Source organism: Antennarius striatus, chromosome 21, assembly GCF_040054535.1.
Source record: "Antennarius striatus isolate MH-2024 chromosome 21, ASM4005453v1, whole genome shotgun sequence".
Classification (NCBI taxonomy): domain Eukaryota; kingdom Metazoa; phylum Chordata; class Actinopteri; order Lophiiformes; family Antennariidae; genus Antennarius; species Antennarius striatus.
In genome coordinates, this window is record NC_090796.1 from 12267009 (window position 1) to 12293463 (window position 26455).

Genomic DNA, 26455 nt, shown 5'->3' on the forward strand with positions numbered 1-26455 from the left:
TCTAATCTAAATGAATGCTGCCCAACCTTATTACGCCACAGCTCAAACGTAATTGAGCACATATTTAGTTAGTTTTAGGCATTGCAAGGTTTAAAAATGATCGGTGACATTTGTTTGTCCCCTGGGGCGGCTTTCAAAGTCGACTTGATTAAAACTGTTGCGCTCGGTATTAAAAGATTTATTTGCATCATTTCAAAGCAGCTTTTGTCCTGTGGAAAGATTTTCATAAGCTGCAGTTTTCAAATAATTAGGTAAACTTGTGACCAGTGCCAGTATGAGCAGGTTCCCTTTAAAAGATTTCAGGGTGTTAGTTATATGCTAAAATTATTCATTTCTTTTCCATACTTCTTTTTACGCGAGTTATGGATGCAACATTTCAAATCTCACAAAAATCTCACTAACTTATACATAAGTTCATTCTATCAAACTTTGCAATCAGAAAGGAGCTATTTTCTTGTGGGAGTTACTTTGTTTTTCATCAAACGCAACAAATATGGCGGCAAAATTTTATCATTTTATGTATTTTTTCATGAAGAAAGCACTTATACATTACTTACACAAACAGCGAGGAGGAAAAAAAAGCCCAACATTGAATAATGCCAGACCATTCACAGACTCACACTCAGAGGCAAGCATGTATAAGAGGGTCACCTTTATTGTCACAAAAACACAACAGGAACGTACAAAAAGCAGCAACCTTCTGTTCGGTTGATTTTTCTCACACAAAGCAGCAACTTCTACTTTCCATACATTTAAGTTGCGCGATGTTTTGCACTGATTAGTTGGTTTTTATTAGTATACTGATTTTGTAGTAGATTACCATTCTTCACAATTCACAAACAACACTTACCCCACACAGCAAGCATCACTCTCAGACTGGAGGAACGTTATTTTGTTGATACACAATATCATTCAAACATCTTTCTTGGTGGTTAGAATAATTTCTTTTTTCTTTATTCACACAGCAAAAGGGGCTTTTTTTATTCCGTCCTGAACATGATACAAAAATCTATGTTACTGTACAACTTTTTTTTAACTCTATTGTACACTCACAGGTATACACGGAATTATTGACAAGAAAATGAGACCTTTGTTGACCCAGCGTGCAGATTTTCAGGAATGTATACAGTACGCATGCCATTTTGGATTATGTTTGTCCGTCTAAAAAATTTCCACGTAAAATCCATTTTGTAATATATTATTTGAGTTTATATACATTTTTGAACATCCACAAATGGAACAACCACACATTCATCAAGAAACCATCAACAGAGTTTAAACTGTCTGTGTGTACGTACATTGTCGGTTATAATAGAGGGAAACAGCTACAAAATGGGACGTCCTATCGGCGAGATGATTGTTTTTCAAGGAAATGTGCTTTTTATAAATGTGGTCAGTCTGTCACGAACATCTGGAGTACCTTCCACGGCTCACTGGTCTTCTATACAACAAATTTTGTTTTTAATGGTTTGTTTCAATGGTTAGCAAGAAAGACAGAAAATCTTAAACACAGAAAAATAATAATTTACAGAATAAACGTGTTACTTGCTCATGAATCCTCTTTGTCAAGTATAAAAATACAAAAAAAGCTTGATTATATAAAACATAGATGATACTTCTTCTTTTTTACATGGTAATAAAGCGATTTCTTTGAAACAAAAAAACTAAATGATCATTTAATATACATACAATATATCTATGACGTGATTTAGGTTATACTTTAAATGCATTTATCTACTTTCAATCTAGTTTTTATGCTTTTTCTGATACTACTAATACATTCCATAAATGTATTCACTATATACTGAAACAGCTGTTTGTAATTTATTTCTGCCAGGGGTTTAAAAACACACTCACAGTATGAGATTAATATTTCCCTCCAGCAAAGAGTCAAACAGCACAGAGCTTGTGTGCAGGATTATTTATCAGTTCAGATCAGCTTCACATCACAGTTTCCTTTGTCACCTCAAAAACCTTCCTCTCAACTAGTCACAGTTCTGTGGTTGAAAGCCTCCAAACAGAATTTGAAAGTAAATATCATCTGTGTCCCAGTTTCATACTAATTGTACACATTATTTATTGATTATCACACGATGAAGTTTGTACTTGTAAGTGACTGAGTGCAAAGAAAAAGAAGGTGTGGTCAAAAAATGGGGCTCTCTCTGCAGAAACAGGAGGTGATCACTTTTTAAATTGGTGCTACATTGCTGGAAATAACAGAAAACGGTTACAGTAGAAATGCTACAGTAATCAGAAAGCAGTCGACCACTGGAAGCTGCAGCTGAACAGTGAATCTAAGGCAAGGAATATGCAATAATCACCATCTCCTTAGACAGGTGAAGCTGTCCAGCAAACCTATTAAAGCCCACCACAGTCCCAATTCAATCCAAACACTCACCTGAACTTTGTGGACCTGAGCTGACACCACAATCTTCAAACACATTTTAAACATGTCTGCTTCCTTTCATTATTCTGCTTCACATTTTAACCGAACCTTATTTCTGGATTGAATGAATCAAACAACATTTTAATGATGTTTTACAAAGTCATAGAAAGTGTTTTTTAGCCATGAAAAAGAAAAATGATTCTGCATCACGTCCATAATACAAAGAAATATCTTATCAGTGCAGTCTGGCTTAATCTGCACTCTAACTCCCTGCAGAAAATCTGCCTAAGACCCTTATTGACTAGATGAAAAGCCAGAATTGGACAGAATTCAGCGGTCAAAACCTTCCTGGCAATGAGCCCACAATGTCTGCAGGACGATGAAGTCTGGACACTCTTTCACAATTCACCCGAACTGGTTTAGGGTTAATCTCAAAAATGTTCATTTTCTGTTACTGGATGAACAAATGCCACCTTCACCATACAAGAAAAAAAAAATCTGCACTGCTCTCTCATTCTGGCTGTTTATGAAAACTATAAGCTGTAAGTTTCAAAAGCAGGCTTAGAGCTGCAAATATTCCAGGAAGCTCTGAGTGCAAGAGAAAAAGGGGCCAATGCATTTTAAATTTATGTGTATGTTGTAGTTAAGTTTATATTATTATTTCTTGGTACACACCCCTCGTATTGGAGTCATACAAACTTGAAAATCAACTGTTATTTCCATTAGGGGAAAAAAAAATCAATGTGGTGAAGATGCCAATCAAATCAAACTTAATCAAGAGTACAGTAAACAAAAGGTTTTGATGTTTGATTTTTTTTTAAAGAACTTCCTGAGTTGACCGAGGATTGGCCAATCAAATACATGAGCCTGCTGAATTTTGCTCTTTCTTCTGTTAAACTTGCTGTAATTATAGTTGAAGAAAGTAATTTATGACTGGAGATATCCAAACTACTTCTTTCTATACACTGTCAATCTCTGATTTGATTGGTTCCTGAAGCAAAACTCTGTCGCATGGCTGATCAATGCTTTTACTTCTGGGTAAGAGGTTTTTTTTCTGCCTAGATTTTTACTCCATCTCTTCTAAACTAATGAAAAGAAAATGCCAGATCTCTGGGAAGTATTTTATTTTATTTTTTGTCTGTTGTGTAACCACTATCCCCACTGACTTATTAATATTAATTATGTGGTGTTTTTTTTAAGTGGTAATAACTGTTTATAATTAGTGTGGAACTGGGACACACATTGTGATGGATTGTTAGATATGGTGGATGATGGATTTTTCATCACAGACAATAGAAGTGAAATCCCTGCATTGCTTCATACTGCAGGTGAAAGCCGTGTTAATCACAATTGAAGGAGGAACACAACTAAGTAACTTATGTGATAATCTATTGACTCTTTAGCTTAACATCTGAAAAAAGTGTGCAAATGACATCATCTCACGCCTTCAAGGTCTGAACTAGCACCGAGTCCAAAGCCAGAATTATCAGAGTACTTGCTCCTCACGTATTTAGTCCAGCTGAGACCTGAGAGACCTGAGAAGCAGACAGAGGATGTAGAAAGCAAATGCAAGATGGAAAAGAAAGGACGATCTGAGAAGAAGAAGCGGTGAAGAGGAAATATCAGCAAAGCCGATGGTGGTCGGCCAGAGAGATGAGCAGCATTTTTACTGTGGCACAAGAAGCAGCGGTGACAAAACCTCAGAACTGCCGCAAAAAAAGCAAGCGGAGGGAAATTTAAGAGAGCGAAAAAAAGACGAAACAAGAAGCAGTGGGGGGGGGAGAAAAGAGAAAAAAATCAAAATTTACAAACAAACAAATGTATTTCAAGTTTTTGTTAAATCTTTCATCTGAGATGTTACAAGGTTTTCTGTGAAACTTCTGAGTCAATGCTGCTCTATTAATACTGCTAATCTTTAATCTCCTGATTGGCCACTGGGGATGTCAGGGTTTGATGCATCGTCCTTGTGCTTGTGGATGGGAGGAGGAGGAGGAGGAGCAGGAGGATGAAGAGCAGGAGGAGGAGGAGGAAGAGGAGGAGGTGAAGAAGAAGAAGACGAAAGTCATTGCTGTAAACACAAGGATGTGTTCACAGCGCTGTTGTGTTGTCAGAGCTCTGGGACAAAAAAAAAAGTCCTTATTCCATCCTTTTTCCTCTTCAGGGAGCAGGAAATGGATGGAGGGAGATAAAGAATGGGTGGATGATGGTATATACATACAGTATATGACAGGGGAAGATGGATCCTGTCAACCACAGAGAAGAGAAAGAGATAGGATACGTCTGATAGGAGGAAAGGAAAGAAATCAAGACATAAGGAAACAAACACAGAGCAGAGGAAAAAGGAAGGCAGAGTTAAGGAGAGAATGAAGGGGAATAAAAATAAATACAAGAAGAGGAGAGGATATAACAAAAGGAGAGGACGGGGGAGGTTTGGGATGAGGGGAGAGGGAAAGAGAGATGTACAAAAGAGGAAGCAAGTGGATTAGATAAGTGGAGGAGAGGATACAAGGATAGGAGAGGATATAAGGAGTGGGGGAAACAAGATGAAAATATTTTAAAAAGAAGGAGAAAATGAAGTAGAAGACACAGGGACAAAAGTGGAACGGCAAGAGGAAGAAATTAGTATCAAATGTTGAAAACAAAGAGATGAGAAGTACTAAGTTATGAGGAGAGAAGAAAATACAAGGAGGAGAGGAAAAGGGAAAAGGCAGAGAAGATGCAGGAAGCCGAGGAGACAATATGAGCAGGGGAAGCAAGAAAATGAGGTAATGGGACGTACATGGAGAGGAGACAAGGGGAGAGATGAAGAAGACTAGGGAGGACACAGGAAGATGGGGAAAAGGACGCCAAGCAGAGGACATGAAAGAAATAAGGGAAAGCAGGAATCAACAAAGACATGAAATTTAAAAAGAAAGAAGCAAAAAAAGATTGAAGGGTGCTGGGGGTAAAATAAAAAGGAAAGGTGAGATGAATAAGGTGTTTAAGCAAGAGGAGAGGAAAAAGAGAAAGAGACAATGAGATGACATGAGTGTATGAAGACATGGGAGAAGGAATTGAGAAGGGTAAATTAGAAGAGCAGAAGGAAAGGGAGAAAACAAGGAGAGGAGGCGAGGAAAGGAGACATGGGAAAGGTTGAACAGAAAAAAAAAGAGGAAAAGAAGTGATCTTTCTGGAACACCACGGCGTCCCAGAGGCCTGTTAATGTGGCGAGTAAACAAACCAACCGTCCCGTTGCCTCTCTGCCGCCGCTGCTAACAAACGGCACAGTACAACCAACACCAATTCCCCTCCCATCACTCATGTAGGAGCCACACATGACCGGTGGGGGGTTTGTCCATACACATGTTCAGTGAGGCAAAAGGGAGGACAAATAATTTGTGTTCAGGAAGATGAGTTAATGAGCCGCTGACTTCGCTGTGGGGAAATCACTAAGAACGCTTCTCGAAAAAAGAACAGAGTACGAGGTGAGAGATAAAAACTACAGAAATAGGGACTAAGGATACAGATTTATTCCTTTTTTTGTAATGTTTGTTCTTAAAGTATCAGCTATAACAACATCGCTGAGATCTGGGGACAGAATAGGTGATCAGGTCTTATTAAAAAAGGCTGTTCTGGCAACATAATTTCATTATCCCTGCACGTAGAAAACTATTTCATCAGAATTATGTGTGTACTGTGTGAAAAGGCTACTTTCTTCAAGGGTAGTTTTTGAGCCTTTAGGTAATTGTTTTGGTTTTACAGCCTACGCAACAAAATTCAAAACCGAACAATTAGCTTGGGATCGTGTTGGAATTAAACTAGAACAGTTTTTAAAGTGACATCATGTTCCAGTTCAGGTCATAATTTTATTTTTTGTCTTCATTTTTTCTTTTAATTAAATACGTCTCTTGACCCTACTCCTCAGTTATTAATTTGGCTGTTACAATAATATTAACACTAACCAAATATACCAAAATGAGACTTAAGTCATGACAAATGGTAATAACCATTTGAAGTAAAGTCCGTGGAGGGCAGTAATGTGTCTGCATTGAGTGGCAGAATCAGTGAAATGTGTCAGTCGTCTCCGCTGCTTGGATAAAGATGGATTCTTGGCAGACATCCGAGGATTAACAGCCTGAATAAATGAAGAGTGGAACGCACTCAAAGAGCTTTTCATGGCTTCCAAACGTTCATATTGTCTGTATCTGTGTTGGAAGAAGGTGTAGAAGGAGGAAGAATCCAAGCCTGACAACAGCTACAGCTTCGACTCGACAATAAAAGAAGAAAACAGTTTGTGGTGACACGGTGATGGTGGGCTGGGTTGTTGAAAGGGGGACCCCCACACTTGTGGCGAGACAAACAGGCGGGTGCACCACCCAAGTCGCTGGTGCAGCCAAGTAGCAACTTAAGTGTCAAACTGGGAAATAAACAGTAGGTGTGTTGCATGTCTGGAAAAATAGATTCACACACACTAAAATTGGGAAAGGTAAGATATAATAATTTATGCAATTTTTTGGGAACATAGTCTTCTAAATGGACGCTAATGGCTTCAGGTTAAATATCCGGACGTGGAATCATGTCTGCTGATCCTTAAACAATCTTTCGTGATGCGTTTCCTGCATCATTCATTGGAAAATGGGTGAAAAATTAAAAATTATCGCAGCTGAAAAAACTGAAATAATTTGGTGGCAGCATTTGTCTCCTTTGGGCACCTATATTACTATATATCACAAAACTTTACATTAATTTTTCTACACTGGGTTATATCTCGTCATGATGTAAACGGATACCTAAAGAATTTTTTTCTGTTTTAACATAAATAAAACATTTTAAATCAAAACAAAGAGGAAACTTCATTCGATTGTTGACCTTTAAAGGATTTTATAGACGCTAACCTTCTGTTATTTTTAATATCTAGAGCAGCAGGAGACACGACCAGCTACGAATGCTAATCCTGCCCAGATGACACCTCCAGGTCAAGTGCAGGTCAGCTGCGTTCGCATGTGTTAACTGCTGTTCTGATTCCTGGAAGCTGATGTCAAAGCTGCTGTCATTTCTGGGGAGTCGTAACCCCACACATCAAGGATAAATCTCTAAATATGCCTGCGCTCCTGCTGCCTGTAGGCCGAGGGTGGGGAGAGCACAGAACCGTAAAGAAAAGAAAAGAAAAAAACCAAACATATGGTTTTAAAAGTAAATTCATGAATTAATCCAAATAGATTTCTGAAACTGATCCAAACACAGCAAAAAAACTGAAGATTCTGGGAGGATGTTACTGAGAGGGGAATGTGTTAACATTTTCTCTTTTCAGAGGACGGGTCAAGGCTGCTCCATTGAGCAGGTCAGGGGCGGTTTAGGGCGTCTGCAGCGGGACATAAAACGAGTGAAGCTTCACATCTAAAAGGCTTCAGAATAAATCTGCCAAATACAGAGTTCAACCTCCTGTCCACGCAGTCAGACGTCTCCCTCATCTCCTTTAATTTACTCGACTCTGATTGGCCAGTTTGTTTATTGTACATACCAATCTGACGCATGACAGCGTGGCTCCTATCCTGAGTTCTTATCCTGAGAGATACAAGTCAACTTTTTTGTTTATGTTTTTTTGTTTTTATGGCTGCTTTTAAAAGCTTTTAAGAGTTTATTCTTCCAGCTTGTTGGAATGGCCATAATTGAATTACAGTGAATTTTATATTGACTTCAAAACTAAATTGTGAAATTTGCGTACACAAGATTTTAAATTTTTGACACTGATAACCAAAGTTCTCAGGAGAAATGTGTGCAATTTTTAAAAGCTTTATAAAATTTAGAGATTCCGGCATAATTGTTCATTCTTTGAGGTTCAGAAATTTATATATGAATATGTGAAATATGTTAAATATGAATATATATGAAATTCAGATAAAAGGGAATGCTACAAGTTAATGTCATTTCATTTCATAATTTACTACATTTATACAATTTATATCGTTTCAGCTTTGACTTCTATATAAACCTAATTTATCCTTTGTCGCCTCAGTCAGTCTTCTTGTCCTCAGCAGAGCTTCTCTTCCTCTCTTCTACTTTCTACAATAAGTTTTTTTATTGCACTCATTAAAGTGAAAAGCATGTCGACAAAAACAGCTTTTCAGGTAACCTTGCACCTTGTGCTTCACTCTTGTCGTCTTGCATAATAAATCGTAGCATTAGAGCTGTTAAAAGGCAATTCTGAGTAAGCCAGTATAATGGTGTGGCATTTTGGCTGGAATGTGGACCTTTCAGTCTTTTCATTTCCAGCCAGGCCAATGTACTGAAATACTGTGCAACTGCTGCAGCACTACCTAGAGATGTAAGGGATGGGTGATGTAGAATATGCAGCATGAGGTAATTATTGGATGAGCAAAGAGAGAGATGAGGATTTGTTAAAAAAATACATGGCTGGATCCTGGTGAGGCATCACCATCATCGACTTTGAAATACTTCCGTGGCATTACTGATATTGTGGCAAAATGGAGGATGAATAATGTATAGATCTATTCTAATAAAGCTAGTTTAATCAGCAACAAGTACCAGCAAGACCTTCCTCATGAAATCAAGACATCGACATACCCATACAACAAAAACTTGATCCAGTAACTCAAAACGCACATCAAGAACTGTTAAAAATCAAGGTTTTTGTAGACAGCTCCCCCTCTAGTCTTTGCATTATCTACGGTCTGCTATACAGTTTGTCTTGCAGAAGTCGCAGTTGAAACTTCCATGGAAGGGACAGCAGAGAAGAGAGGCAGATGAAGCGTCAGAGGTGGAGGTTTAGAAGTGGAATACCTGCTGCTGGCCCTGGACTTTGGGAAAATCCTCCTTCTGCTTGCGGGTTTTGGGCCTCTCCAGGCTGCCTTGTTGCAGGTGTTTGAGCCTGGCTGCGACCGTGGGGCCCTTAATCGGTACCGGAGAGTTAGTGCTGTTCTGTGAGATTCAGGAGAAAATAAATGTTAGTAGGGCGTCCATTAAATTTGAGTTGCTGTGCTGCAGGTTCCATTCAGACACATGCCTCTGGTGCCTGCAGCTCCTGTGCTCAGTGAAGTACGATTTATCAATGGTTTCAATTATAAAAGTTAATCATCTTTCTCCTCTGATGTCAAAAGGCTTCCCTGGCCAGTTTTATTGATGCATGTTTTTTATTTCCATTCTTTGTTTAAAATATATTTATTGATATAAATAACAAACACAAATCAGTTCCTGCAGTTATTTTCTTCCTTAAATCTGATTTTGTTGATGCCATATAGAACGTCTTGGCTTTCCAGATACGTTATTAAAGCTATTTCTTTTCTTTTTTTACCTATTGGGAATTTAGTCTGACTTTTCATATTTGTTTTTTTATTATTGTGCAAATAAGCACATGAAAGAGATGCTCGATAACAGAAAACCCCACTTTTCTGACTGGTCATGAATTCAAACACTGCGCATAAAAATGAAAAATGGTCTATCATGGAAAATATTGTTTTAATGATCAATAATAGATCGAGACATTGTTTTGTTGTGCTGATATAAATCACTGCTGGCAAGAGCTGTAGACTTAGTGCAGTGGCTCGAATTTCTTCAGAGAATAAACTGCTTGTGAATACTAAAAACCTGCAGGTTAAAAAAAACATCTTTCTGAGAAGCATTTCTGTCTGCAGCTCTGAAGCTCAGATCCTCTCCTTGCCTTCCTCTCACTGCCCTTTATCTTGACACTGATGTGTGATAATGTTAACAAAAGCAAGACCTCTTTGCTCAGCTGAATATGTCACTGGAGCTGCAGACAAATGCTCGCATTGGCAAGCAAAAAAAAACAACTAAATAAATCATCTGCGTCAGTCGATGACTCACCACACCATCAGTAACAAGGTTGAATGTTTAGAATATTACAGCGGTAGTTAATGGAGGGAATGAATAAAGTTCACACAGATCATATTAAGATGAGAGCAGTAGCATTAGCAAAGTTTAGTCAGGATGAAGTGAGGAAGGCATTGAAGAGGATGAAGAGTGGAAAGGCAGTTGGTCCTGATGATATACCTGTGGAGGTTTTTAAGTGTCTAGGAGAGGTGGCAGTAGAGTTTCTGACTGGGTTGTTCAACAGGATCTTAGATAGTGAGAAGATGCCTGAGGAATGGAGGAGTAGTGTGCTGGTGCCCATTTTTAAAAACAAGGGAGACGTACTGAGTTGTGGTAACTACAGAGGAATAACGCTGATGAGCCATACAATGAAGTTATGGGAGAGAGTAGTGGAAGCTAGACTAAGGGCAGAAGTGAGCATTTGTGAGCAGCAGTGTGGTTTCATGCCAAAAAAGAGTACTACAGATGCAGTATTTGCTTTGAGGATGTTGATAGAGAAGTACAGAGAAGGCCAGAGGGAGCTGCATTGTGTTTTTGTAGATCTGGAGAAAGCTTATGACAGGGTGCCCAGAGAGGAACCGTGGTATTGTATGAGGAAGTCTGGAGTGGCAGAGAAGTATGTTAGAGCGGTGCAGGACATGTATGAGGACTGTAAGACAGTGGTGAGGTGTGCTGTAGGTGTGAAGAGGAGTTCAAGGTGGAGGTGGGACTGCATCAGAGATCAGCTCTGAGCCCCTTCTTGTTCGCTATGGTGATGGACAGGCTGACAGACGAGGTTAGACAGGAATCCCCATGGACTATGATGTTTGCAGATGACATTGTGATCTGTAGTGAGAGCAGGGAACAGGTGGAGGAGAAGCTAGAGAGGTGGAGGTTTGTCCTGGAAAGGAGAGGAATGGAGGTTAGCCGCAGTAAGACAGAGTACATGTGTGTGAATGGGAGGGACCCAAGTGGAAGAGTGAGGTTACAGGGAGAAGAGATCAAGAAGGTGGAGGATTTTAAGTACTTAGGATCAACAGTGCAGAGCAATGGAGAGTGTGGAAAAGAGGTGAAGAAGTGTGTACAGGCAGGATGGAACGGGTGGAGGAAAGTGTCAGGTGTGATGTGTGATAGAAGAGTTTCAGCTGAAATGAAAGGAAAGGTGTACAAAACTGTGGTGAGACCAGCGATGTTGTTTGGTCTAGAGACAGTGTCACTGAAAAGACAGGAGACAGAGCTGGAGGAAGCAGAGATGAAGATGCTGAGGTTCTCTCTGGGAGTGACCAGGAAGGATAGGATCAGGAATGAGTACATCAGAGGGACAGCACATGTTAGAGGTTTTGGAGACAAAGTCAGAGAGGCTAGACTGAGATGGTTTGGACATGTCCAGAGGAGAGATAGTGAATATATTGGTAGAAAGATGCTGACTTTTGAACTGCCAGGCAGGAGGCCTAGAGGAAGACCAAAGAGGAGGTTTATGGATGTAGTGAAAGAGGACATGAAGGTAGTTGGTGTGAGAGAAGAGGATGCAGCAGACAGGGTTAGATAGAGGCACCTGATTCACTGTGGCGACCGCTGAAGGGAAAAAGCCGAAAGGAGAAGAAGATTTTAAGATGAAAGCAGACAGCCCCGTGGTATTTTAAAAGGTTGAGATGGAAGGTAAATAAGGATGTCAGCAGCAGCAGCAAAGGGAAAATCCACAGATGTGGTAGATGGAGAGGGCTGGTGGAGGGTTTACCTTTCTGCCCAAGGTACAAGCAGGGATGGGGGTGGCCTTTGATGGGGTTCTGCGCCGTTTTTTACAATCTTTTACAGGCATTCTCTGAAATACCTTTGATCCGAGGTTGTTGTATGGAAGAATGTGACAGGCTTTTAAAATTGGTACGAGCAACACAAGCAGGTAATGTAATGATTAAACCAAATAAAACACCAATAACCCAACGGTCGTACCTCCAGCTCAGCAATGATCCTCTCCTCCTCGTCATCATCTTGGATGGCCGACGCTGCAATCACGGGCGGCGTTGAGGCGGGTCGAGGGGTGTCCAACGGGGTCCTTCTCAGCTTCACTAGGGTTTTAGGCATGTCACCATCGTCATCCATCTTAAAAGGAACAATAAAGACGTCAAATTTCTAGAAGTTGGAGCTCCTACAGGTAGAGGAATGACTCATACTTCATGAGTCAGCAGGATGCTCCTTATTTAAATACAAACTTTACAACTTTAAAACATGAAAACTTGTTCGAAAATTGCCAAAGACAAAAAAAATCACAGTGAAAATAAGGTTAGAATAAGCATTACTGACAAATGGCTCCATAAACTTTTACTGCCAGATGAGAGATAGTTCTTTTTGGTCTCCAGATATAATGATAACATACAAACAAGTCCATAAGCCAGTAATTTATCAGTCTAGCTCACTTAAAACTGTCCTGAGAGCAACTTGCCTTCAGATTCTTGTTGGTGAGAATGACCTCTCCGGTGCGATTGGTGGTGAGGCCGTGTGCAGAAGGGAAACTTCGGCGAGGTGGTGGTGGAGGCGGAGACTTGGAGGGTTTTTCCGTACGATACCTAGCCACGTTGAGATCCACTGTGAACACAGGACATAAATTTAGAATTCTGCATCATAAAAAATTACCAAAATACCTTTATAAAGTAAAAATAAGTAAGTGATAAAAATAAGGAAGACTCACCAGACCCTCGATGTAAACTGGCCCCCTCCATGTTGTTCAGCTTCTGGGCAGCCAGCTGCACTTTCCCAGGCAGCTGTTCCCCACTGGGTGTGGTGGTTGAGGTGGTAGTTGAGGATGTGGTCCCAGTGGTTCCAGCTGCTGGAGAAGTAACCATGGTGGAGGTTATTGGTATGGAGATCTGGGGCTTGGGGGGCACTGCTGGCTTGTTGATATGCCTGGCAGCAAAGTCCAGGTCCGGGATAGCCTTCATCAGCTCCGCCTGGGTCTCTTCCAGCAAGCGATTGATGTCCTGGGCGCTGAACTGGGTCAAGCTGGCACGCTTTTCCTCCCAGTCCCGCTCTGCTGCCTGAGATATGCAGAGAGATATAGACAAATGATGATGCAGCATGCAAACAGGCAAGGTTGGGATAAATAGTTAGAGTACTTTCATGCATGCATAATGGGAATTCAGTGCAGTAGTGAAAGTGAAGACAGATGTGCATAAACCAACAGTTGTTTACCAGTCTGACTTCTGCCGACACTGATTTATCAGCCAGACGTCGACTTGGCAGCTCATCCAGAACCCGGTTTCTGTAAGTCATCGAGGGCTGGATGTCTTGCTCGGGGCCCAAGGCGTCTGCATCGCCAGCGGACACCGGCATCCAGTTGGCCAGGCCAGCACTAGTGGTCAGGTCAGTGAGGCTGAGAGGAGGACTGTTCAGGATATCCAGGTCAGTGCTGCGGCTCACGTCCTCCACTCTCTTCTGTGATTGGCTGGTGAGATCTTCAGGGCTTTTCCACACACCTTCTGTGACTTGTCTGTACATATGCAAGAAATGCAAGAAACTGCGATGCAGACAGGACAACAGGAAGGTCCTGGACTGTGTTAGAAAAGACACTCAGAAACTAGAGGAATAAAAGAAATGCACAAAAATGATGCTTTGCCAAATTAAACAATACTAAGAAGAAAAAGAAAGAGAAATTCATGGAAATCTGTGTAGTAGATATTATCAATCCTTCTGACAATTCAACTAACCAATAAACAAACAGACTAAGGTGAAAATATAATCGCCATGCAGAAGGTATTAAATGGAATTCATTGTGCAAACAAATAAACATGTCAAGGAATCTATGTGGTATGGCAAAAAACTTCCACAATACTTTGGAAGCATCGAAGAAAAAAACAGAAAATTGTCTCGGGAAACTAAGGAGTGTTTGATATTCATACCTTCGGAGTGTGCTGAGTGCATCAGTCATGGTGTTGCAGCGCTTCAGCAGGGCGTCCAGGCGGTGAGGCTCCTCTTTCAGAAACTTAACAGCCTCCACCTCAACCCTCAGCACCACTCGCATTTTACTCTGCAGGCTGGGAAACTGGTCTGCATGGGGGAAGGAATGGAATGATGGATGAAGAGAGAAAGTTTGATATTAGAGGGATAAGCTGAGATAATGATGTGTGGAAGAACGGGGGCGGAGAGGGAGGATGCTGTTTCTATCGTATGTGTTTGAAGCCCCTGTCACATTCCAAAGATGGATTGAGTGGATGGCGGCCAAATGAGAAGGAGGGGCAAGCTGGAGGCGCACTAACATAAACAAAGTCTGCGCTCATCTGTGGGTGGATGTGAGGATGGTTTGCTGCCAGAATTTGAATTGTTGGACGCTCAGCTGTTCTGGAAAGTCTCCACTTGCCAATCAAACGGCGAATCAAAGCACACTGATGCATTATTAGGTGGTAGACAAGGACACTGTAGCAATCGGTCCACACATTATTAAAATGAGCCACCAAGAGAGCGTAGGAATTACTCCTTAATATTCAAAAGAGAGTCTGCAAGCACGTGGGTCAGGGTGGCCACCTGAAACCTGAAACCTCATGAAAATTGATTTCAGTCAGAGATTCATAAATAATTCATCTGTGACTTGTCAATACTGATATCAGTATGACCTGTGAAAGTACGTCATCAGTATCACACTTGGACAGATTAATCTGCATTTTTCTCTTTTTTTTGGTGTCTGGCTAATTTTCAGACCATTTCAGTGATTGGAGTAATGTCAGTAAGTGTTAAGATTATCATACAGTAACGTAACCTTGGTAACCACACTGGAATATACAGCAATAATTAAACTAAGATGGATAAATATGTACAACAAGAAAGAATGTGTATAACTGAAAAAAAACAAAATACTATAAAAAGAAATATTTTGAGCAAACTAGATGCATAACACAACCTATCTAGAGAAAAGAAGGCCCTAGAGAGGAAAAAAGGAACAGTTAATCTTGAACAGACCCTGGAGAAGGAAAAGAGAGCGCAAGTTCTTGAAGAGGGTTTGAAAAAAGAGAATAGAGTCAAGATTCCACTAAAAATAAATCATGGTGCAAGAGCGAACGCAGAAAGATGCAAAGAATCTAAACGACAGTCTGTGTACTGAAATGGGCCTCGTGGAGATACAAGACACAAAAGGACAACCAGTGCAGGACATCAAATGTGAACCAAAGCCAACAGCTTGTCCCTTAAAAGGGACAAGCAGGTGAGGTGAGTATGAGAAGGTGCAATGTGTCCAGATTAAGGTACTAAAGGAGCTGCTTGCTGAGCAGCAGGAGGAACATCTGCAGAATGACAAAATGAATTCTCTGTGTTTCAGTATTCAAAATCGAACCAACGTAGACAAAACTGTCTCTTCAGTGCAGAAGGAAAAAAAACAACAGTCTGTTAGAACTCTCGGAAGACGGATTATGACACAGTTGTTTCCCAGATAAACTGGACAATATGAGTCAGCAAAACCCATTTCTGGAAACCAAAGACTTCAAGGAAAATGTAACCCTCTTTTAAACAAGACGCATCAAGTCAAGAACAGTATCAGAAGAATACAAAACATATCATCAAATGTGTAGCAGGTCCTGCTACACATTTGGCCTGCTATTCCAAGAATAAAAGATACCCGCCACCAGGCCAAACAACTTGTCTAGGGGAAACACTCAACCCCATCAAAAGACACACACGCACACACACACTCAAAAAAATCTGTAAATCCTCCAGGCAGTCTCTCAGCTCCAAGTTCACTGGTTCCTACTGAGGTTCCTGCTGACAAACTTCTTAAATAAACAGCTTACAAAGATAAAGCTTGATTTTGAAAAATGCCTCCAAGTGGGTACAGCTACGAGGGAAGCATACCAACTGCCGAACAAAGACGCACGGGAGGCGACACTTACTTTTGAGTTCAGTGAGAGTCTCTCCCAGCACCCTCAGCTCTTTGCTCTTCTGCTCCACGTCCTGCTCCGTCACCAGGCCGTGGTTAACAGACGAGTTCCTCTGCAGCTCCTCCACTGACTTCTCCAGATCACTGTGAGGGACCAGGTTCATGTCAATACTGTACATCCGTCCTCCCCCAATACCAAATACACCTTGAGTGTCCCACCTCCTGACTGGGTTCTATTCAGAAATGAATCACACTCTGAACTCACTGCAGCTGCTGGATGAGCAGCTCCTCCTGGTTGAGGTACTTCAGTCTCTCCTCCTCCACTAGGAGGCGCTGTCTCTGGAGTGGGTCCTCCTGTGTGCGGGTGGCGTCCAGCATCATCAGGCTCAGCTCTGACTCGGTTTGCCTCAGCAGGGACAGAACCGAGTCCTGGTTCTCCAACTGCAAAGTCACATGATTCGTCTCAGCTGTCAGAAAGTCTTCAAAGGACAAATTGAAACACACTAGATGATCATTTCTACAATCTCAAACACAAGATGAAGCTTTTTGCATAATTTTGCATTCTTTGAAAATGCTGTAAAAATAAAGGCTAAGCTAAACTCTTCATTATAAATGCATAAAAGCAGACCTGAACTTCAGCTCTGCACACACCTGCATGTTGCGTAGCTGCGAGAGTTGTTTGCGCAGTGCGTTGGTGTTCTGCTGCAGACCTTGTAGGTGGAGCTGCATCTGGAGACGGGACACCGACACAGGCTGGTTGACCCCCGAGGGCGGAGGTGGCATCAGGGCCAAGGGAGCAGACGGTGTCAAAACTGCCCAATGAAAAGGAGAATCTAAATTCAGTTCTCCTTTAGTTTCATCTTGGGTTTCGTCAAACCATAGTGGAACTGATAGAAATTGTCCTTAATAGAAAAATCAGAAGAACCAAAAAAAAAAAAAAATTAGAGAAACTAAAATTCTACAGAAGCCAAATCCCCAATGGTTTGACTCTCATGATCTCCAACGTCCAACAATCAAACAGAGGATTGTATGGTTGAGGATTTGGCAACATCAGTTCAGGACAAGTTCTATCTGTGCTCTAGGTAAAAGGTGGAGATTGCAGTCTTACGTGGACTTAACAATGATAAACAGCAACAAGAGGCAAGATCAGAAGTGAAAAACATAATTTTCACTTTATCCAAGTAACTCTTACGATTTAAGAGTTCCCAGACAGCTTGTATGGATGGATGTTTCTTAGGAGCCAACCGTCTGAAATGACAGCTGTGACATTTATAAAGGTGTTGTCACACACATCATGCAGAATGAGACAAAGGGGAAAATAACTAGATAATCAATAGATAGCAAATTGAAAAACTGCATTTTAAGACTGCTTTTCTCAAGAGCAAGACTCCTCTGTCGACACCAGACCAAGACATCCTCTGAGGGTGATACCAAAAAGCACCTCTGCAGACAGAGAGATGACTTCTTTAGCTGCAGCATGTCCTAGAAACTTGATTTGAAGCCAGTGTTAAAGCCTCATTTCTCCCTAGTTTAAGACAGGTTTAGAGGAGTCCCTGGCAGTCCCCCCACACTTTCTGATTTTCTGCTGCCTCACTGGTCCAAATAAATGAGAGGAATGCTCTGAATTCAACAGTAAGATAACAATTTTATTCCATTTGACTGAAAATATATACTCCCATTATCCTGGCAGGTAGTTAAGAATCTCATCAGAAATTAAAAGATGAAAAAGAAGGAGCAGAAGTCACAGGTTTTTCAGGATGAAAAGAAATCTATTAACCTTAACTGAAATAGAAATTCATTCCAGCAACATAAAACTACCGCAAAAAGTTCCAACATCTTTCTTCTTCTCTTCTTTTCCTTTCGGCTTTTCCCTTCAGGGGTTGCCACAGCGAATCAATTTCCTCCATCTAGCCCTGTCCTCTGGACATGTCCAAACCATCTCAGTCTGGCCTCTCTGACTTTATCTCCAAAACCTCTAACATGTGCTGTCCCTCTGATGTACTCATTCCTGATCCTATCCTTCCTGGTCACTCCCAGAGAGAACCTCAGCATCTTCATCTCTGCTACCTCCAGCTTTGTCTCCTGTCTTTTCCTCAGTGACAATGTCTCTAGACCAAACAACACCGCTGGTCTCACCACAGTTTTGTACACCTTTCCTTTCATTTTAGCTGATACTCTTCGTTGCAACATCTTTAAAGTAATGTAAAGGTTAAGTGTGACATGTCAGATAGTTTAATAGTATTGAAGAGATAACAAGAAACTCACACTATAGGATGCCTCTAAGAAAGGGCAGTTCAAACTGAGCCCTGAAATCAATTCAGTCAGGCCGTATTCAGCTTTTAAAAATATGCAGTTCGATGAGAAATATGTGGTAAGAGCAATTTTCCTTATCGGAGCAAGTCTTTTTGAGGGCGCCAACAATTTTTTGAAAGTTCACTTGACTTTTTGAACATGTCTGATGACCAAATATAACTTAAGAAGAGAATTCCAGACATAATGTGGATTTGTTGCAGAATTTATATAACTCAAAGGACAGAAAAAAATGCAAAACTGGAAGGACATACACTCTTGTGTTGTCCTTTAAGATGACACACACACACACACACACACATTTTTTGGACGCTCATGAGGATCCAAATAACGAACATACGGGGAAAGCACACGGGAACGGGTGCAAGACAGGAATACATAGCTACCTTTCTTTTTTTTAGTTCGTCCAGCTAAAAAAAAAAAAAAAAAAAAAGCATGGGCACCGGTTACAAAGCAGGAAAAGCCAGCAAGCACAGTGTGAAGAAGCCTGCAGTCAGCCATTGTGATTACGTATGAAGCACTTCAGGAATTGTGCAGAGAAAATAAAACGGAAGCAGCACCGTGAGAGGAAGTAGAACCAATTTAAATGACTATCAAACAGGCAATAGTGGGGAGCGGTGACAGGTAGTGATAGGAAATCATTTGTCTCTTTTGTTAGTGTGTGTGTGTGTGTGTGTGTGTGTGTGTGAGTGTGTGTGTGTGTGTGTGTGTGTGTGTGTGTTGGGGGGGGGGGGGGCACAGCACTTACTGTCAGTTCCTGAGCAGTCACTGGCTGACTCGATCTTCTCCCTAGAAGAGGAAAGTATGACTTAAAGTCAGAACACACTATCGACTTAGCTGCTGACAAATTACTGCTGTATGGTGAAAAAGGCGTGCAGCTATACTCAGAGGGCCCTCCTCTGGTGTGTTAAGGATCAATTAAAGTTTTGACATGAATCGTAACCCATTTTGTTCACCAGCGACGTGTGATTTAGGGTATCAACACTTTGGCTTTACGCCTATATCCATATTCTGCTAGTTTTGAGAGCAGTAAATGTTCCACTTGGTGTGTAGGACCACATAAAAAGTAAAATCTATGTCGTACTCGAGGTGGAAAATAAGGATTAGATTAAAACGCTGTTACAAACCTTCATTTCAATGAGAAATCCATTGTTGCACAAACAGTAAATTACCTTGACTCTTCGAAATGTTTACAAAGTGTGTGTGTTTGTGTGTGTGTGTGTGTGTGTGTGCGTGCGTGCATGCATGCGTGCGTGCGTGCGTGTGTGTGTGTGCATGTGTGTGTGTGTCTTACGGGCTCTCAGCCTCAGGCGCTCTGCTCAGAACTCTCTGCAGCAGCCCGGTCAGACTCGCTATCTGCTTCTCCATGGCTTCCATGCGTTCCCTAGATCCACACACCAAAGACACACAAAAGCCTCTAGCAGATGTCTGCTGTTTTGTTTTTTGTTTTTTTACGTAACACACAATGAAACTCCTTCTGTTCTCCTTTAGGCAAGATGACAGTGCATATTTCACCTCTGCTTCGCAATTAACAGCTGTATTGACAATCCAGTCTATGAATTATCAATACTAACTTTTTTAGCCTTGATCAGTGCTGGACAATGACAAAAGTGATGGGCTCACTCTCAATGATGCATTACTAGAGTTTAATCTTCACTGTGGCGATCAATTTAAATCAATTTAAATTTAAATAGCAAACTGACTTGACCTTGAGAAATGGAGGCGATGAAGGGCCAAATGTTGAGGAAGCTTTTATACCAACATCACCAAACAGTTTTTTTTATAACAATTTCTGCAGAAGTATAAATACCAGCAAAAATATCACAAACATAAAGTATGAAATCCACCTTAACCCGAGTCTGAAACCTTTTTGATCCTGTTTTAAACATGAACAAAGCAGATTGTGATCATTTCGGTAACTATTTAGATATTAAAGCAAATGAAAACAGTACAAAGAGAATATGTGTGTTCAACCTCCTCACATACATTGATTTTTGTAAATATACTGTATACTTATTCTGAAATCAATGACAATAACACCTTTCAAATAAGCTGGGCCACGGACCAAAAAAGAGTGTGGAGAGAACATTCAACTGGGTAATTGGTATCTGGTATCATGACCAGGTATGAAACTGGCATCCTTGAAAGGCTCACTTCACAAGCAGTGCATTAACTATGTATAAATTATGCAAATCACAGCCTGCATGCAGAGAGAAGTGCTGAAACCTTCTTACCTTGTCTCCGTTTCATTTCCCAGCAGAGGTGAGCCAAACACTCCAGCACCACCTCCCTCTCCTCCGGGACCGGCCATCAAGCAGAGCTGCTCAGAAGTGAGACCCAACCCAGGGCCTGGGCCCCGGGCTTTGGGACTGTCCCCAAAAACAGAGGAAGTCACAGAGTCCCTTCGTAGACTTTGCCTCCCTGGGGAGCCCCGACCTGGCATGGTGCCCGCATAGGAATCCCTCATGTCGGGTATTTTTTGTGGAGAGGAAGGTGGTGGTACCCGCAACCCCATGGCCAACATTGAGGCAGCGTAGGCATCATTATAAAGAGGTCCTCCGGGCCTGTAGAGGGCACCACTTTCCATCAGTTCTCCTTGTAAAGCAGCTGCTGAGTAGGAGGTGAGAGAACGTATGGATCCGGCACCTCCTCCCCCTCCTCCACGGCGGTATAAGGAGCCATAAGGGTCTGCTCTGGCTGGTAGAGGGGAATGAGGACCGCCTGCGAGACTCAGCCGACTTGTTTCTGGCCCAAGAGAGTAGGGGTCTGCATAGATCCCTCCTCCCCCACGTTCGTCTCCCCGCAGCAGCACCATGGTCCTGGATCCCCCCACTTCATCGTCTGGCTTTACGTCCCTTCGCTCCAAGATGGCACTGGAGGAGGCACCGAAGACCTGCTGGGTGTGATGGGGTTGATGAAGCTGTGGTTGCTGGTGGGGAGACGAGTGGTGGGACTGGGAATGAGGGTGGGGCAAAGAGTGGGTGTGGTGGGGCGGCCCAGCGTAGGAAGACGGCCTTCCACCGCTGTAGAGGAGGCGGGCGCGAGACGGCGAGCCTTGAGGGGAGGCAGAGGAAGACGAATGCTGTGAAGACATGGGTGGGTTGCTGAGACGGCGGTTGGGTGGAGAGTCCTGAGGTGCATAAACCATCTCCCTCTATGAATAAGTAAAAGAACAGATGTAGCAGAGCAGGAGTCATTCAGAATGATGATTAAATAATGACCATGTTACACAAAGATTCCTCTTTTGTTTTTCACTACTAATAAATGAGACATTGATGAATCTTACAGGTCCTCAATGAAAACTAAACATTTCCAAAGGTTCACATAAGTTGAACAAAAACTGAATGAAGTGAGCCATTGCAACTTATAATCACATTTCACTGCAATTTATAGACATTGTTTTATCATTGAGAAGAAAGACTCCAAATTAACTCCTAAAGTGCGTTTTAAGATCGGTTATTGATGACCTGAGGATGAAGGGATTATCCTCTGGAATCAATCTCAAATGCCAGCTAGAAATAGCGTCTGCCAAGCAGAGAAGAGAAGAAAGCCCCAACTTTGCATCAGAGGACACCAGACAGACTGATGGATCCAGAAAGGAAACACAAAAGAACGGTAATCGCTAATGACACACAAAGACGACTCATGGAGACAATGCAAATTGAAAAACCAATATTTCAACACGGTAACCCTTAGGCGTCTTACAACAATACCCTATGGATATCTTCACAGCAGACTAATGACTGCGGTGCCATCATCTTCAATCTTGTATCTTAGCAACAGCTTTGTGTCTTCACCATCATTTAGCTGCACTGGCAATTTAAAGCCATTTCATTCCACCTCTAAGACCCCCTGAAGATGTTCGTCTTGTACTTTGCAGGTACAAACCAGTGAAAGGTTTGTAGACAGCGTTCCCAGCGCTGAAGAAGATCTGACAATCAATCTCATCCTTGACCACATCCTGTCCTCCAGTCTTGGGCTTGGATGGATTTCCGCTTTCATGGTCTGCAATCAGGCACTAATCTAGTCTCAGCTAGCTGGGGCGCAGTAAGCTCACACACAATGCACACACATGCGCACATGTCCTAGTCGCTCACCTTGATGCTGGCAGAAGCAGCAGTGTACCTCACACACACACACACGCATGCACACACACATAAAACTCTGCTGGTTCGATAAGGTTGTAAAACACTTCGAAATATTTCAACACCATGGTATAATTTGAAGACTGATCCCATGACAGAGAGGAATAGCTGACCTCCAAAACGTTAGCGAGCAGCTGCAAATGGTGCACAGCGGCAGGCAGAAAAGCAATCACACACATGACCATGGCAACAAAAAGCCCAAGGGTGCTTGATTGACAGCAGCAAAAATGACAAACACAGAAAAAAGTGCCCTGTCTCTTTGACAACACTCGCTTCGGCACGGCTTCGGCTGTTTAACATGCAAATTCATTTTTCAAGATGTGCACACTGCATTTGTTTGCTGCTCTATAATGTAATTTGTTTAGATTATGATTTATTTTTATTCTATAAAAGCTGCATTCTCTGACGCGATACGTTACTGCATTCTTATTTCCATAATTACGGTTTAATTAGACAGCAACAAAATGCAAAGTTCCGCTGCAGAAACACGAGCACTGCAAAACTGAATGACACCCCAAGCTCACATGGTTTGCTTTGCCCCAGCTGCATCCAAATGCATATAGCATCAGTAATCATGCTAATCTGGTTTATGTCACGTTTATTTAGCCTGCAGCAGGCTGATGAATTGAGATAAATCCTGTCATGGCTCAGCAATAATAAGTGCGCAGCTGCTGATAGGAACAGACGCTAAAGGTAACAGGAATACTACAATAAAAGAGGAGAATAAAACACTCCTGAACATCATCTTATGTTTGTTGCAATCTCACATTCTAACGCATCGATGCTAACGAGAAGCATTGAGTTCCCACGAGAGCTATGAAACGCTGAAACAATTAATCACAAACAGTTTTGATGAATGTCAGAAATGGCCTTTAAATCTTCATCAGTCTTCTTTTAAAAGTCTCCAAAGACACCTCGGACAGTATGATTCAGCGTTCACACAAGCTTTTCATACAGGAACAAAGGCCTGTTAACATGATATCGTTGGACAGATATCATCACCTATATGCACACAGTTTTAGGAAGTGTGCAATTTCCCCTGGTTTATAGCATATGGGATAACTTAGTTTTTAAAATCTTTGTCAGACACTTGGTTGTCACTATTGAGGAATTTTTTTCCTCCATTTTCCAAATCTTCAACACTAACAATTCAATTCCATGAATGCATCCATGAAAGTCTCAGGTGAACAGAACCAGAGTCTGTTATCTCTGAATGCTTTTGTTGCTATTTTTCATTGTGCAGGTGTCCAGCTGAGTCAGCATCTGTGATGTAAAGAACTGGCACCCGGCCAGGAAACACTACTGTTGGAGTGAGGTCACATGACTCATATTTCTTCAATGAGTGTTTGAGACTAACTAATGCTTGGACACATAATGTATTGCAAAATATTAACAAGCAGAAATGAATAAAGAGGACATTTCAAGGAGATTTAATAAATGTAGTATTTTTTGTGATCATTTGGTCGCCTGCTATCTATTGGTGCCATTATGACACAGGGGTTCGTCTCAATTTCTACTCTATAAATCATGAGCAGTGAATGGGTGGTGGTGGAGAATCCTTTTCTTGGCATCAGTTTATAGGAGTAATGCAAAATTAATACAGATTAAAAGTCACAATATCGTCTCATCTTTCTTCTCTTATGAACTCTGACTGAACTCTGTGGCATAAAAGGTGCGTTCTCTCTTTAAACCACAAGAACTCTTGATCTTAGCAACACGTTTCAACACAAAATGTGTGCATGTGAGAGCACTTACCCGCAGGTCTCCGTTAGCCAGGTGAAGGTTGTGATGTCCTGGGTATGTGCCGTAAATTGGCTCTTTACAGTAAATCTTAATTACGCAGCGGTCCTGAACGTCTCGCGGGTCCTCCAGCTCGTAGAAGACATTACGGGTCTCATCTTTGATCAGTAGAGCCGTGCTGGGAGACCTGAACATCAGTGGTCATCAAAATAACAACAACAACAACAAAAAAGAACAATCAAAACTGATAAAAGTCCATGCAAAGATGATTTCAGAACCAATTGCCTGCTAATAATCAGTGATGCACATTTATTGACAGACAAATAGAGGAATGTGAGTGCCCATGATAGAACTAATGAGTCTGGAGCTTGTACAAATAACCTATGATGAACTGAGTATTGATTTTTCTTGTTTATTCATTAATTAATTTATGTATTCATATCCGGTGACCACCATAAACAGATCCATCCATCCATCCAATCCATCCATCCATCCATCCAATCCACCCATGTCTTTGATGTCCACTTTACCTGAGCATGGCCATGGTGAGCCTCTGAGGGAACATGTGTACGATAAGCGCCCTCAGGGTATCCAGGCTGGTCAGCTCGTGGGTCAGGTGCACCCTCCGGGTCTCTTCCCCAAGCTGGAGGAACAAGATCCCTGCATTTATGGATGGGGGAGTCAATGAAGAAGATGCAGCATGGTGGAAGGGGGGTAATGAAGTTTCAAGTCAGGGATGAGAACAGAGAGGGGAGGAATAATTTACACTCTACAGTTACACCATAAGCACAGTCACAACTCGAATGTAATTCTTTTCACGTACGTTGAAGACCATGAAAAAAGATCCCAGATTTTTAATTCTTCGTACTTTCACTTTTCTATCCAACAAGAGATTGACACTATCTGTGATAGATTTTACTGAGGCGTAATGTCCCCTCATCATAATGACAATCACATATTTTCTGCAGAGGAACACAGACATATATATTTACTTTTCTGGTTAAAAAAAACAAAAAAAAACAAAAAAAAACACTGATTGTGTGTACCTGTGTGGTACCAAATCTGTGGGAACCCTGTGGATTTCAATCATTTTGCTGATTATGTCTACGGGTGCAACATCAGAAAAAAAAAAGAACTGACGTTGCAAACTTCTTTTTTCTGCAGGTATAGTATAGTCTGAAAGCATACAATAAATGACATACAATGTTATTTATGTGTAAATCATTTATATAAATTTTGGGTGTTTCTGATAAAAAAAATTAAGCATAAAACAGAAATTAAGTTAGATTAAGTTGGCTTAATCTAGTTGGTGGAACTGTAAATTGATATGTTAACACCAACAATTCAACATTCAGCTTGTAATTTACAACTTGTTGTAGAAACAATTATAGATGCTCTTTAAAATAAATCATGGGTCACATTTGTTTTCTAACTGCTGTGAATGCATCCTCCTCCTCCTTGTATGTGCAAAAGAGACTTTGAAGAAACAGATGGTGTTGCTTCTTGCCAGAGCTATGAATCAAAGATGACAGGTAGCCTGGCAAGATCATTTGGAAGGAAACTGTCTTTATATTCAACTATCTTATAGGCAGGAGACTCAGAGGGTGAGATCAGAATTACAAACACTTCATGCAGCAGGGATCCATGATGTAACCTCACAAATAATGTGGTTTTAAAAAAATATACAACTTAGAAAAGAACATCAGAGAGAAATTCATACTTTTCATTCATGAAATAGGCCAGTGTTCTGTGATTGGTTCTCATCCTGTCAGCTAGCACTAAGACCTACATACTCATCAAGGTTGATACGAGATAGTAAGGTTATGAAACAGTGTCATGAATTAAACATGACAAATCAGCTGATCAACGGGATTCATCAAAAGTTTTGTACAAAGCGATGGAGCAAACAAAATGCAACTTTGAAAGTATAGAATATACTGGGTCCTGACCGGAGTTTCTTCCTCAATGAGGAAGTTTTTCCCTACCACTGTCGCTTATGCTTGGTCTGGAGGGCATTGTTGGCTTTCTATCTGTAAAGCGCTTTGAAATGTCTTCTGATATGATTCAGCGCTACATAAATAAAAATTGATTGATTGATTGAATATGTACAGATAAGAAAATACTGGAACATCAGTGCCTAATAAAAGAAAAATCTAAGTTTCATCATAGGTTGATTAGACAGTCAGCATGTTTCTGATCCTGTGTGGTGTA

The 26455-nt window shown here is 41.3% G+C and overlaps 1 protein-coding gene across 1 annotated transcript in view; it reads right to left on the reverse strand.

The window, feature by feature from the left end:
- Nucleotides 1-649: 649 nt before the first annotated feature.
- The window catches only part of srcin1b (SRC kinase signaling inhibitor 1b), a 44903-nt gene continuing 19097 nt past the window's right edge, over nucleotides 650-26455 (reverse strand). The window contains exons 5-20 of the mRNA XM_068306174.1: nucleotides 24775-24904; nucleotides 24260-24431; nucleotides 20594-21513; nucleotides 19654-19743; nucleotides 19108-19148; nucleotides 18746-18769; nucleotides 16701-16861; nucleotides 16315-16490; nucleotides 16063-16193; nucleotides 14086-14233; nucleotides 13379-13676; nucleotides 12879-13224; nucleotides 12633-12775; nucleotides 12143-12292; nucleotides 9167-9304; nucleotides 650-3921 (exon numbers count right to left, since the gene is read on the reverse strand). Of these exons, the coding sequence (XP_068162275.1) occupies nucleotides 3889-3921; nucleotides 9167-9304; nucleotides 12143-12292; nucleotides 12633-12775; nucleotides 12879-13224; nucleotides 13379-13676; nucleotides 14086-14233; nucleotides 16063-16193; nucleotides 16315-16490; nucleotides 16701-16861; nucleotides 18746-18769; nucleotides 19108-19148; nucleotides 19654-19743; nucleotides 20594-21513; nucleotides 24260-24431; nucleotides 24775-24904 (3101 nt within the window). The 3' untranslated portion in view covers nucleotides 650-3888. The remainder of the gene's footprint in view (nucleotides 3922-9166; nucleotides 9305-12142; nucleotides 12293-12632; nucleotides 12776-12878; nucleotides 13225-13378; nucleotides 13677-14085; nucleotides 14234-16062; nucleotides 16194-16314; nucleotides 16491-16700; nucleotides 16862-18745; nucleotides 18770-19107; nucleotides 19149-19653; nucleotides 19744-20593; nucleotides 21514-24259; nucleotides 24432-24774; nucleotides 24905-26455) is intronic.